The following is a 12113-nucleotide window of genomic DNA, read 5'->3' on the forward strand; positions in this document are numbered from 1 at the left end:
GTAGGAGGAGCAGGATAAGGATAAGCAGAGCTTTTGAGGAGGAGCAAGGCACTACATGCAGAAACAGGGCTTGTAGGAGGAGCAGGGCTTCCTACGAGGACCAAAATTTCTTTGCAGGAACAGGTCTTTTTAGGGAGGAGAGGCTTTTGCAGTGGAGGTGCTTCCTGAGGAGCAGCTGGGCTTTGAAGAGGGAGCAGGCTCTGTAGGGATGAGTGGGGCTTTGTAAGGAGGAGCAGGGCTTCCTAGAAGGATGGCTGTGTGAGAAAGGCTGGGCTTTGCTGGTTTCTACTGGTAGTGAGCGCTGCATATTTGACCTCTCCAGGCATTATTCTCTATTTGATTGCTAGGGGCAAATCCTGGCACTGCAAAGTCCACGACAAGGGTTGGAATGCCAAGTGGGGTGGTATATGGCTTTCAGCAAAATACTACCTGCACGTTCCCCAGCCACATGAAGAGCAGAGTGACTCCCAAGCTTCTCACGCCTGGCCTGGGTGCAAGACCCTTCTTTCTCTTTCCAAACTAGTGAAACTATAAGTGCTGAGTCTGTGTGGACAACACCCTTCTAAGACCTAAGGCAACTGTGACCTCTTTTGGCAAATGTAGGGCGTGGCAGACATTAGGAGGTCACAAAATTTTCCTCTTTCTCCTTGGGATGTGGCTTCACTAGGTCCTCCAGCTTTGCTTGCAGTTAGGTGAGGCCATGCTCTGGCCAGTGACATGTGATGAAAGCAATGTGTGCTATATGTTCCAGCACTTCCCATGTGCAGTCCTCCACATTCTTTCCCGTTCTGCAGCCTTGAAGAGAGTGGAGCTCAAATACAGAAGCAAGCCAAATTCTGCTCAGAGGAAAGCTGCTTTCCCTGTCTCACTGAAGGACTGGGGTTTCTAGCTACCTCCATGATTTCACTAACATAAGACAGAGCTTCAGGCATCAAAATCACAATGGGGCCGAGCTAGAAACCATCGCAGTGTTCCTGACATAAATGTCTTGCTTTGGCCTAATGAATTCCTGAGGCAAGTGTACACGGAAAGTATTAATAAACAACGCTTAGCTATCTAACTGGCTGAATGAAACAGTCTTTCTTTCAAGTCACTTGGGCCTGCCTTTGATTCCTAATTACTTTCAAAAGGCTTTTTTTGGATTTGATTAATCTAACAAAACAAAAAATTCTTTAAGGGTGTGTGTGTATACACTTTAAGTAGTATTTGAGGAACAGTGTGCCATTTTAAAATAAATAGCTGAAGAATCCTTAGAAAATATTTATGATCTCAAACACTCAATAAATTTCAATAAAATTTGCTACAGGACTAGTACTTAAAGGAGATATTTTTAATGAAGGCTGCAAGCTACAGCGACTAATATTAAAGATGACAAACAACAATAAATTATGCAATTTAATTTTTAATAACAAAGATACTATATTTTAACATGGTGAAATATACTTGGCTAAGTCCAGATTAAAAAAAAAAAAGTATCTAGCCCAACAGTACAATCATAAAGCTTTGTACAGAACATTCCATAGATCAACAGAAAATACAATTGAGCACAAAAATAAAAAATATTTAAAGAGAATCTCTAAGCAGCATTTTATTTCTGCAAAAGACATATCTTGTACTGATTAAATATCTACAAGTGCTTTTCCTTTACAAAAATACATATATTCTTAATAGACTAAGTCATTAACAATGACCTGGTAATTCTTTCACTTCAATTTGAATGATTTATAAGCTAAATCTTACAACCACAAAAAGGTTTTTATTTGTATTAAGATGTTACCACTTTTGACAAAAAGCTTAAAATATTTTATATTTCAAAGGAAAATTAGCAACATAACTTTACAATATATCCTATGATATTCTGATTGTGAGGGCTACTCTATTTAAAACTGATGATCTCTGTTGTGTTGCTCAGATGCAGGAAAGCAGCAGAACCCTGGTACTCCCCCAACAAGCTCCTGTCGCGGACCACAGCTTCATAAGGACACTTAGGCCCCCACCCCCATTCTAAAAAATACAACAAAAGAAAACCGACCCCAAACAATGCTAGGCTGATCCCATTACATTTTTAATGTGTAGAACTCCTGCTCCAGTGGACTGATGTGCAGAGGATGGATAAATAAATTTGTTGACTATCTCTCCATCACCCAGAAATATTTAATCTTCATTTGCACTAGATTAGTTTCTTATTCCATGAAGCTCCATAGATGGAAGAAAACTAGACTCAGTATTTAACATATCTGTTTCACTTGATTCTAGATTTAAAATTATCAAAATTAAAAATCTCTGAAAAATCAGTCTCAGTTTGGAACTATAGAAAAAGGGGCATAATGAGTATACAGACACATTTAAATGAGCATTTAAAATAATTATTTTTAATTTTATAACTTTCTGAAAGGAAGTGCTCAAGCATTTTAATTCTATTCCGAAATATAAGGAAAGCAAGTTAACATTATTTATGAAAACTGTATTACACTAGGAAGAGAATTACTTAAATTATTGGAAAAACATCACTGCAATAAAAACTACTGAAAATTGTATTGTACATTTAAGTATATCTGAATTAACTTTCGGTCTGACGTTCTCCATCAAAATGCTACTCAACTAGGTTTGTCAAGTAAATCCAGAAACAGTTATTGTGTGCCTTGAAAGGGTTTGAGTCTCTGGTGTATTTAATATTTTTCACTTTTTCATAAACTAGATCTAGCAGACATGTTCCTTATTTTTACCCAAACTGTGGGAATATATGTTACAAAATATTGATAATTGCATTTCAAGTTTTCATGTTTCTAATCCAGAAAATTAAAGTTATGGCAAATTCATTCATTTTTGAAGTTCCTACTACCAACCAATATCTTACTAGTATAAAGCTCAGCTTTCTGGAAAATTCCTTATGATAAACCAGAATATGTAATAGAGTGTGCATCCATTTTTACCCTATCCAAGGAGATTTACCTAGTGACCTATCAGAAAGACTTCATGAGTTTTACCTTTAAGGTAGCCCATAGCATGAATTCCCAAGGAAAATGGTACAAGGGGGATATGGAACTTCCTCTTGATGTACATGCTTGTTCTGTGACCCATTTTGTCAAAGTTGTCTGTATGGCTAAATTCTAATAATAATAAACTAAGTGCTGAGAAATAAGACAAAGAGTTGCATTTTTTTGGAGATGGAGACTCGCTCTGTCACCCAGGCTGGAGTGCAGTGGTGTAATCTCGGCTCACTGCAACCTCCACCTCCTGGGTTCAAGAGATTCTCCTGCCTCAGCCTCCCATGTAGCTTGGATTACAGGTGTGTGCCACCACACCTGGCTAATTTTTGTATTTTTAGTAGAGAGGAGGTTTCACCATGTTGACCAGGCTGGTCTCGAACTCCTGACTTCAAGTGATCCACCTGCCGCGGCCTCCCAAAGTGCTGGGATTACAGGCGTGAGCCACTGTGCCCGGTCTAGAGTTGCTTTTTAAGGGGGAAAAACCACAGGCTCTTATGAAATATTTTGAATACAGAGAAAGCCCTTACTTATATAAATTCCATAGAAGGAACTCTTTTCTATATAAGTAAGGGTGTTGGCACTTTTACCAAAGTCTGCCTTTAATAAAATTTCTCATATTATGAAGAATACAGGAGCTAAATCTAAGCTTAATTTTAGTTTACACTGCCTCCATGAAATAAAAAGCCTCTCAAATTAAAAATCTCAACTTTCTTTTCAAAGTATGTATTTCTCTCACTTTTCATGCAGAGGAAGGCTATTTGTTGTGTTTATTTCTTTCTCACCTTTGAGGATTTCCTAAGATCTGTTAGATGACGCTGAAAAACAATAAACATATTTGAAAGGAAGTGTGTCCTGATTATTGCAAGAAAAGCCTGCATTTGACTGATCTCACCAAGAAAATTCAGTTTAAAGCCTTTCTTTGGTGATATTTTAGCAATTAATCAAGGTTATTGCCTAACTATATAAAATTAAATTGCAATCTAAAAATTTCCAACCTCCAAACTGTTAAAACCGTCTCTCCAACATGGTTATTAATTTACTGTAAAATGTCTTTGGTGATATCTATATTTTTATGAAAATCTTCCAAAAAATTAACTTACAAGAGCCTATTTAGATATGAAACCATTCATAAGAGACAGGTACAGATAACTCAAACTTTATGCAGTAAATTTAAAACAGAAATGCACTTTAGCAATGAGGCACTTTCTCTTAAATATTTCAGTAAAGCTAAACAGTTCACAATATTATATAACACACTTTTTTTTTCTTGAAGAATCAGTTTAAATTTAGATTACATTTGAGTGTGTAATGTAGTTGAGCAAAATCATTACATTTATAAAATGTGGCACATTAGTATGGGATAGATGTTTAATGTATAAAGAAATAATATACTTCTCTAAGAGTAGTTAAAAGGCATTACCCAAGTTACCTGTACTCCAGACTGAGTATTACCTCATCAATGAGCATTTTAGTTTATTTTTTCAAACTTTGTAAAGGTGTTTTGCTAATCTAGAGAAAAGGCCATACATATTTTGATTTCTCTATTAACTGATGTGATTACTTCAATTAAAGTAATGTTTATAAACCACAGTCATTCTTTATATCTAAGTTCCTTGACCCTTTTATATTTATAATTTCTAAGGCAGATAAAAGAGATAACAAAATCTTTTATGGAAGTAAAGGTCTTTCAGTTTATTGCTTAAGAAACAACAGATTAAAGAAAACTTTTAGTTTTAGTCTCTGATTTTACAGATTCAGATGATTCCTATAGGTTATTTATATAAAGAATTCATTTTATAAGCACCCTAAATTTATAAAGCTAACCACAAAAGTTGCCTGTACATTTTTTTTCTACACCTAGTTTCTTGCAAATTCTACAACCTGACTTAAGGGGTAATTAACGGGGAATACAGTGTATTACTAGACATGAAAGTAGTCCTATCCTTAGAAAGCTGTAGTTGAATATACCAAAATAAGTCAGTTGAAGAAATCTGTGATTCTAGTAGTAATACTATATAACTTAGGACCATAAAAAAAATGTGTACCTTCCTCCAAACGACAATTGATGCCTTTCTTTTTGTAAGCTTTTCACATGTTTTGGCACATATTCCATTGCATTTCAATAAAAATGTTAATGCATTATCAGTAAATAAAAGAATTCTATATAAAACTATTCTGTTTCATAATTGTTTCCTATATATTTCCTTGGAAAATAGTGAAATTAATATGACAAGGCAACTGGCCAAATTTAAAGAGATTTTGTAAATAAAATTCATTTATGGCCATTAAGTTTTGGCTGCAGGGCCAAAACATCAAAGTCTCACTTGTGATTTTTAAAAATGCACTCAATTCGTTTTGAGTTAATTAAAATTCTATTTGCAAAACACTATTTTAATCACTGACCTAGGTGTGACAAATTTATAATAATTTGTAAAAGTTCTTAGGGATGTCTAGGAACTGAGTTTCACAGCACAGAAAAATAATTTCTGTAGCTAGATAGTAAATTCAGTTTTTTCAGCCATTTGTAGTTAACGAAAATCTGCCTTTTAAATTCTTTTAAGTGCTTGTGAGCCATTGCAAGAACAAAAACAATCTATCAAAACAAAGTTAAGAAAGTATTGCCTTAACCTTTTTCACCAAAGGTAGAACAACAGAAAAATTTAATAGACTTTTTGACTCAAAAAAAGATACAAGGAAAAGATAATTATGAAGTTTCAGCCTTTTACATAGTGAAACATATTAAGATTTAGCTGTATTTTGTATGTTTGCTAGAGTTGTACAATATCTTATTTCTAAGAATCATTTTGAAATTCAGAAGGCATTGATTTCTGATACATTTTACTGGAAAAGGTGGCACATTTACCACATATGCAGTATAAAAACTAAATGTGTGTAACACACAGGTTGTGCTCATGTCATATTTCTCAAATATTTTCCCTAACTTTAAAGATTTTTTCCTAAGTTTCAAAGGTTAGCTTGTTTGTTTCAAAGCAATTTCCAAATAAGTTTTTTGAAAATTGTAAATTTTAAAAGATTTAAAATGACAGTTTTCGTATAATTTAAGGTAACAAGACTTTCTTTGACTTGCAGACTAATCCTAAAATGAATGGAAGACTTAACAAAACTGCAAAATACATTTTGTATTTCTGATCTTAATGAACTCGTGTATAAAATAATAATCTCATTTCCCCAATTACTACAGGACTTAAAATAAAATACCCTTAACCTATTAATTTTGGTTAGCATAGTTCTATACTGCATTTATTCTATTTTATGCCCATAGTTTGGAAATGTGAAAGGTAACTAACAGTTTTAATCTACAACTGTTTTGCGACTTTTGAAATCCATAAAATAGCTAATGTTATGTGCTCTAAACATCCTAATATTTAAAATCATCATAACCCTCTGCATGCCACAATGACATATACCTAAGGCCAACTTAAAAAGAGAAATAATGCACTCATTAAATGACAGCAACAATGTAATGATACATGAAATGGGCTATACAATGACATTTCCATGAAGCAGCACCTGCTTGTCATAAGGCATTATGAAAGAAGATTAACCTTACTTACACATTAATTTTATCAAAAGTAAATGTGATCAGCTGCCAACATTTTGAATGGTTGGGATTCTAACTTCAGTTCAAGAGGTCACATACATTTTCAGTCTGGAGGGCTAACATGCCTTCCTTGTGCAATTGGTAGACTACACGGACAGATGCTTAGAATGTCTACAATTATGTTGTGCTCTAATGTTACAGAATAACTGGAATTCTTGGCAAAAGGACTTGCACACTCAATGAACTTTTTCACACAAAAAGCTTACCAAGAACAAGACAGTGGCTCAAAAACCACTTTTCTAAATATATTTCCATACAAAATAATTTCAAGATATAATTATTAGTTTCTTGTACAGTACGCTACTTAAACAAGAATAAAATAGTAAGTATGTGAAAACTGCAACACCACAAAAATTGAGCCATTTTACTAGTGTAATTAAACATTAGAACAATCTTGGAACAGGCAAGCAAAATATTCAGAAGGTTGAATCATGGCGGCACACCTAACTGATTTTAACCATGACTTGCACACTTTGAGACAACACAAATACCTTATGCAGATGGTTCAGTAGCAGAATGGCACTTGGTTTGCTCCTAATAGAAACAACATGAATGCAACTGACAATTGAGAGATAGACAATGGCCTTATTTGCATGCTGAAAATCTGGTTGTGTTCCTCTAGTCCACACACCGTTAACTGTGCAATCTGTTGACGAGTAAACAAATAGTGCAGGATTCATCTCAGTGAGGTCTGGGCCCCTTCGTCTAACCAAAATCAATTCTTGGTCGATACTGCAATACCATAGGGTATGACTACAAAATAAAGACAGATAATGAATAAGACTGTACTTGGATAAAAACAATACAGTTTATATACAAAGATTTTAAGAATTTGGGGTTATAATTTACAATATTTCCTGGTACTAGAGATTACAACAGTTAAAATTTGAGTTATCATTAAAACTCTATTTCTTTTGATTGCCATTATTTTTCTGTAATCAGTCAAGTTTTCAATAATATGCAGCAGAGGTCAAGTTTAAAGGTCTACAGACATGATGCAGATTGTACATATGACTAGTACTAGCACAACACTTAGGAGAGGCAAGACCTGGGGAGGACTGAAAGTTACATACCCTGCTTATAGGCATTCAGTTAGTAACCCTATGAGGCGAACAAGACAAGTCAGCAGCCTGGATTCCACTACAGCTTAGGCTGGTGAGAGCCTACTAAATCACAAATCAATGAAGAGACCCCCTCTGCTAGGAACCTGTAAAACTGGAGTAGTGTTCACAAATCACATTTCTTACAAGTTTGACACATTTTTTTAATTTAAAATTTATTTTAATGATCCTTTTAAAATATTGAAAAAGTAGCTAATTGTTACATGAAACATTTAGGTCACTGCCTCCTTTCAACAGTTGATACTAATAAACATTTGGATTTGACTATAACATAAAATAACCAAATGGTTCATATTGTTCTTCATGTCACTATGAAGAAAAGGTCTCATACATCTGGCTATTATACAGAACTAGAGAGAAAACAGCTTCTTTGGGATAAAGGCATATGGCATATGCCACGCTACCTCTGCGTTTGTTTTTACCTTGTACCATATCTTATAGAACCAAAACATCAGTGGTTTTTCCTTTCCTTAAATCTGCAGATACTCCCTCTTAAAATGAAATTTGAGGAGCTAATTTTATGGAATCAAGAAGGGGCTGAGATGGCCACTGAATGATGTTTCTCCATCTTAGTATACATGAATATAAAAATACAGTATAGAGAACTTTGTATTCTTTCATATAGATAAATGGGCTAGACTGAGACATAACAATCCTGAAAAAAGACCATTTCAGTGCTTACTATAGCTATGCTACACATTGGGATGACTCAATGTTGGAATCTGTAACCATTCAGCTCAGGATGGAACTAGAGGGTAGGAACACAAATGTCCTAGGTCTTGCTCTCCTAGCTGAAGTACAGCAGATGCTACTACAGCTGTCTAAGGGCTGAAGTAAAGGTCTCAGACAGTCTCTCAGGGTTTCCAGGATCTAAAACTTCTAAATCTGTTTTGGTTTTACTTGTTTTTATTTTAAACTTTATTTTGTTCCCCCTGAATCAGAATACCTGGGAAGGAGCAAGACACAGATATCTCCATTTTACTAAACTCTGGATGTTTCTGAAGCCCAGAGAGATTCTGAGATGACCAACATCCTTTCCATTCTACCTCACCTAACCCACAGCTTGCCCTTCACTATAATAACTGCTCTAGTTTTGTGTTTGATTCCCGATTCTATTGAATCTGCACACTCTGCAAATACATAAGCCACTCATTTTAGAATGCATTCATCATATATAGAAGTATCCATCATCAATTCTACTAGGGATAAAGGTACAGAGGGAAGTAAAATGGCTTGACTGGTAATGCTTGGGATTTTCTCAGTTTCGGGCTGAAAATAATTTTCTTTTCTCCCCCAAGTAGCCATTTGTGTGTGTTCTATAAGAACATATGAAGTTTAATAATTTTATTGAAATGTGTCACAACACTGAAAATTGTAAAGGTATATTTTAAGCTCTATTTGTGTTTCGGTTTGTTTTCTGAAATAAAATGGCACCACACTAACAATAATGAAATGTGGCATATAATTACCTCTTAGTGTTAAGTGACTGCACTAAATAGACCTACATTTCAGTTTCTAGTCCTCAAGTCTCATTACATAATAAAAATAAAGAACAGATACTTTCAGAGAATACATTTCAAATAATTTTAGAAAATGATAAAACTGTCTTTGATATACTTTTTTCCTTAAAGAATGAATTATTTTTGTCAAAACTTGTTTTTATTGTAGATTTGGAAAATACAGAATGGTATCAAGAAAAAAAAAGAAACATATTTAAATCCTACCATCCAAAGGTAACTACCAAAATAATTTCAGTGTATATTCCTCTACTCATTTTATCTACATTCGTTTTTTTTTTTTTTTCAAAACTGGAATCATGCTAAACATATTGTTTGGTATCATTTAAAATTTTTATCCATTTAGCAATTCCACAAACCTATTTCCATACCATTTGATATGGTCCTACATAATTTTTAACAGCTGTATATTATGCTGTTATAGAAATGAATTGTGAGTTATTAGTAAGTTTCCTTTTGCTGTACATTTGAGTTTAGTCCTTTTCTCCTTTGCTATTATAACTTAATCTTAACCCACCAATCTATTTCTTTTGCCCCAGGATAGATTCCTAAAAGTGGAACTGCTAGTTCAAACAGCATACACATTTTAAAGAGCTTTTTGATAAATACTGTTACACTGGTCTTCAAGAAGGTAGTTCTGGATGGGCGCGGTGGCTCACGCCTGTAATCCCAGCACTTTGGGAGGCTGAGGCGGGTGGATCACGAGGTCAAGAGATCAAGAACATCGTGGCCAAAATGGTGAAACCCCGTCTCTACTAAAAATATAAAAACAAAACAAAACAAAAAACCCTAGCTGGGCATGGTGGCACGTGCCTGTAATCCCAGCCACTCAGGAGCCTGAGGCAGGAGAATCACTTGAACCTGGGAGACGGAGGTTGCAGTGAGCCAAGATCGCACCACTGCATTCCAGCCTGGCAACAGAGCAAGACTCCATCTCAAAAAGAAAAAAACAAAAAAACAAAATAAGTAGTTTCATTTTTCTACATTTTTAAAAGAAATTTGAATGCCCATTCCTCTATTGCCTCATCAATAATGATTACTATCTTGTCCCACCTCTTAATTTAGCAATCTAATAAGCATAAAATAGTATTTTTTTTTCATTTCTTGACTTCTAAGAAAGTTACTCATTTTTATATGTTTATTAGCCCACTGTGTTTCCTTCTTATGTATCTTGCCTGATCATGTCCTTTGCTCATTTTTATGAAAAGTTGGGATTTTTCTTACATATTTGTATGAATTCTTTATGTATTAAAAACATTAAACCTTTCTCATACATTGCAAATATATTTTATGATATTTTTGCCATGTGCTTTTAATATTAATGTCAATTCAATTTTTTTAGGTACACTGTGAAAGGCCATCCCCACTCTGAGATCAGTTCTTCAACTATATTTTCTTCTTGATCTTTTATAGTATCATTTAAAATATTTACCATCTTGAGCCATCATAAACCTCTACTGATGTAAAATGTGAGGTGGAATTGAATTCCCCACCCACAGTCTCAGTATAATTAATTGAAAACAAATCTTACTAGATCTGCACCCTACATTACATTCCTGAGTGCACTATTATCAATCAGCCCCTTATGCACTGTCATGTTCCAGCCCCACTGTCCTCCTTGCTATTCTCAAACAACCAGATACAATCAATTCTTAGGGCCTTTGCAGTGTGTTCCCTCAGCCTTCAGTGCTCTACCTCAGATATTCATATGGCAACATCTCTCAATTTCTTTTGATCAACAATCACCACATCAAAGAGGGCTTCTCTTGGCTATCTTATCAAAACTATTCTATTTATCTATTTTACTTTTTCTTCTAACACTATACATTTTAACCTGTTTATATTTTTTGTCTGTTACCATCATTAGTGTAAGTTCCATGAAAGAAAATTTCATGTTCATTTTTACTTCTGTACCCTCAAAGGCCTAGAAGAGTGCCCAATGCATAATACTCAATAGATATCTGTTAATCATTTTACTGCATTAATTTGAAATACCCTCTTTAGAGACTCATACATACTAGGGTCTGTTGCTGAGCTATTCTTTTTATTCATGTGTCTATATTTAAGGCAAGACCCTATTTTAATTACTTCAACTTTAAAATATGCTTTAGTATGTGGTAGTACACATTCCCTCTCATTACTCTTTGTAAAAACATGACTGATCAGAAGCACCTGTTGATATTTCCTTATGAGCTTTAGAATGACTGACTTTGTCATCTTAAACAAAGATCTGGTAAAAGTGTTTGGAATTACATTTAACTTTATAATTTAATTGAGGGGTGAACTGGCATGTCTATAAAATGTAATGTACTATTTAAATTTCTTAGGTATAAAATGGAATTCTGGATATATATGAGAAGGTCTCTGTTCTTAAGAAATATATGCTGAAGTGTTTAGTGGTCAATTTTCCTGATACCTGCAATTTACTTTTAAATGATTAAATTATATGTATACACACACACACACACACACACACACACAGATTGATTAATTAATAAGGAGATGAGAAGAGAAAGAGAGGGGAAGAGGAGGCAAAAAATGTGGTAAAATGTTAACTGATGAATCTAGGTAATCGTAAAGAATATTCCTTTGTATAATCATTGCAATTTTCTGTTGTTTTGAAAAACTTTTCAATAGGAAAACATCAGGACTTCACATTGAATTTTATCAAATACCTTTTCAGTATCTACTGATGATTTTTAACCTAGAGTATATATGTATAAAAGATATGTATATTATATATATATATTTAAACCCCTTCTCCCAATATTAAATCATTCCTTCATTTCTGATAAAAATGATATTAGGCCTTGGTTTACTATTATCTTACTATATTAGTGTATTATTTATCATTTATTTATAT

General features: G+C 34.1%; 1 protein-coding gene across 3 annotated transcripts in view; it reads right to left on the reverse strand.

The window, feature by feature from the left end:
- Positions 1-1315: 1315 nt before the first annotated feature.
- Positions 1316-12113, reverse strand: part of PCGF5 (polycomb group ring finger 5) — a 123085-nt gene continuing 112287 nt past the window's right edge. For 2 of the 3 annotated variants that reach the window (XM_010363520.2, XM_010363518.2), the window contains one exon: positions 1383-7365. In XM_010363520.2, coding sequence (XP_010361822.1) covers positions 7318-7365 — 48 coding nt within the window. In that variant the 3' untranslated portion in view covers positions 1383-7317. Of the gene's footprint in view, positions 7366-12113 lie in introns of all 3 variants that reach the window. The other variant, XM_030940533.1, reaches the window with a different exon arrangement.

This window comes from Rhinopithecus roxellana, chromosome 11 (assembly GCF_007565055.1).
Source record: "Rhinopithecus roxellana isolate Shanxi Qingling chromosome 11, ASM756505v1, whole genome shotgun sequence".
NCBI lineage: Eukaryota > Metazoa > Chordata > Mammalia > Primates > Cercopithecidae > Rhinopithecus > Rhinopithecus roxellana.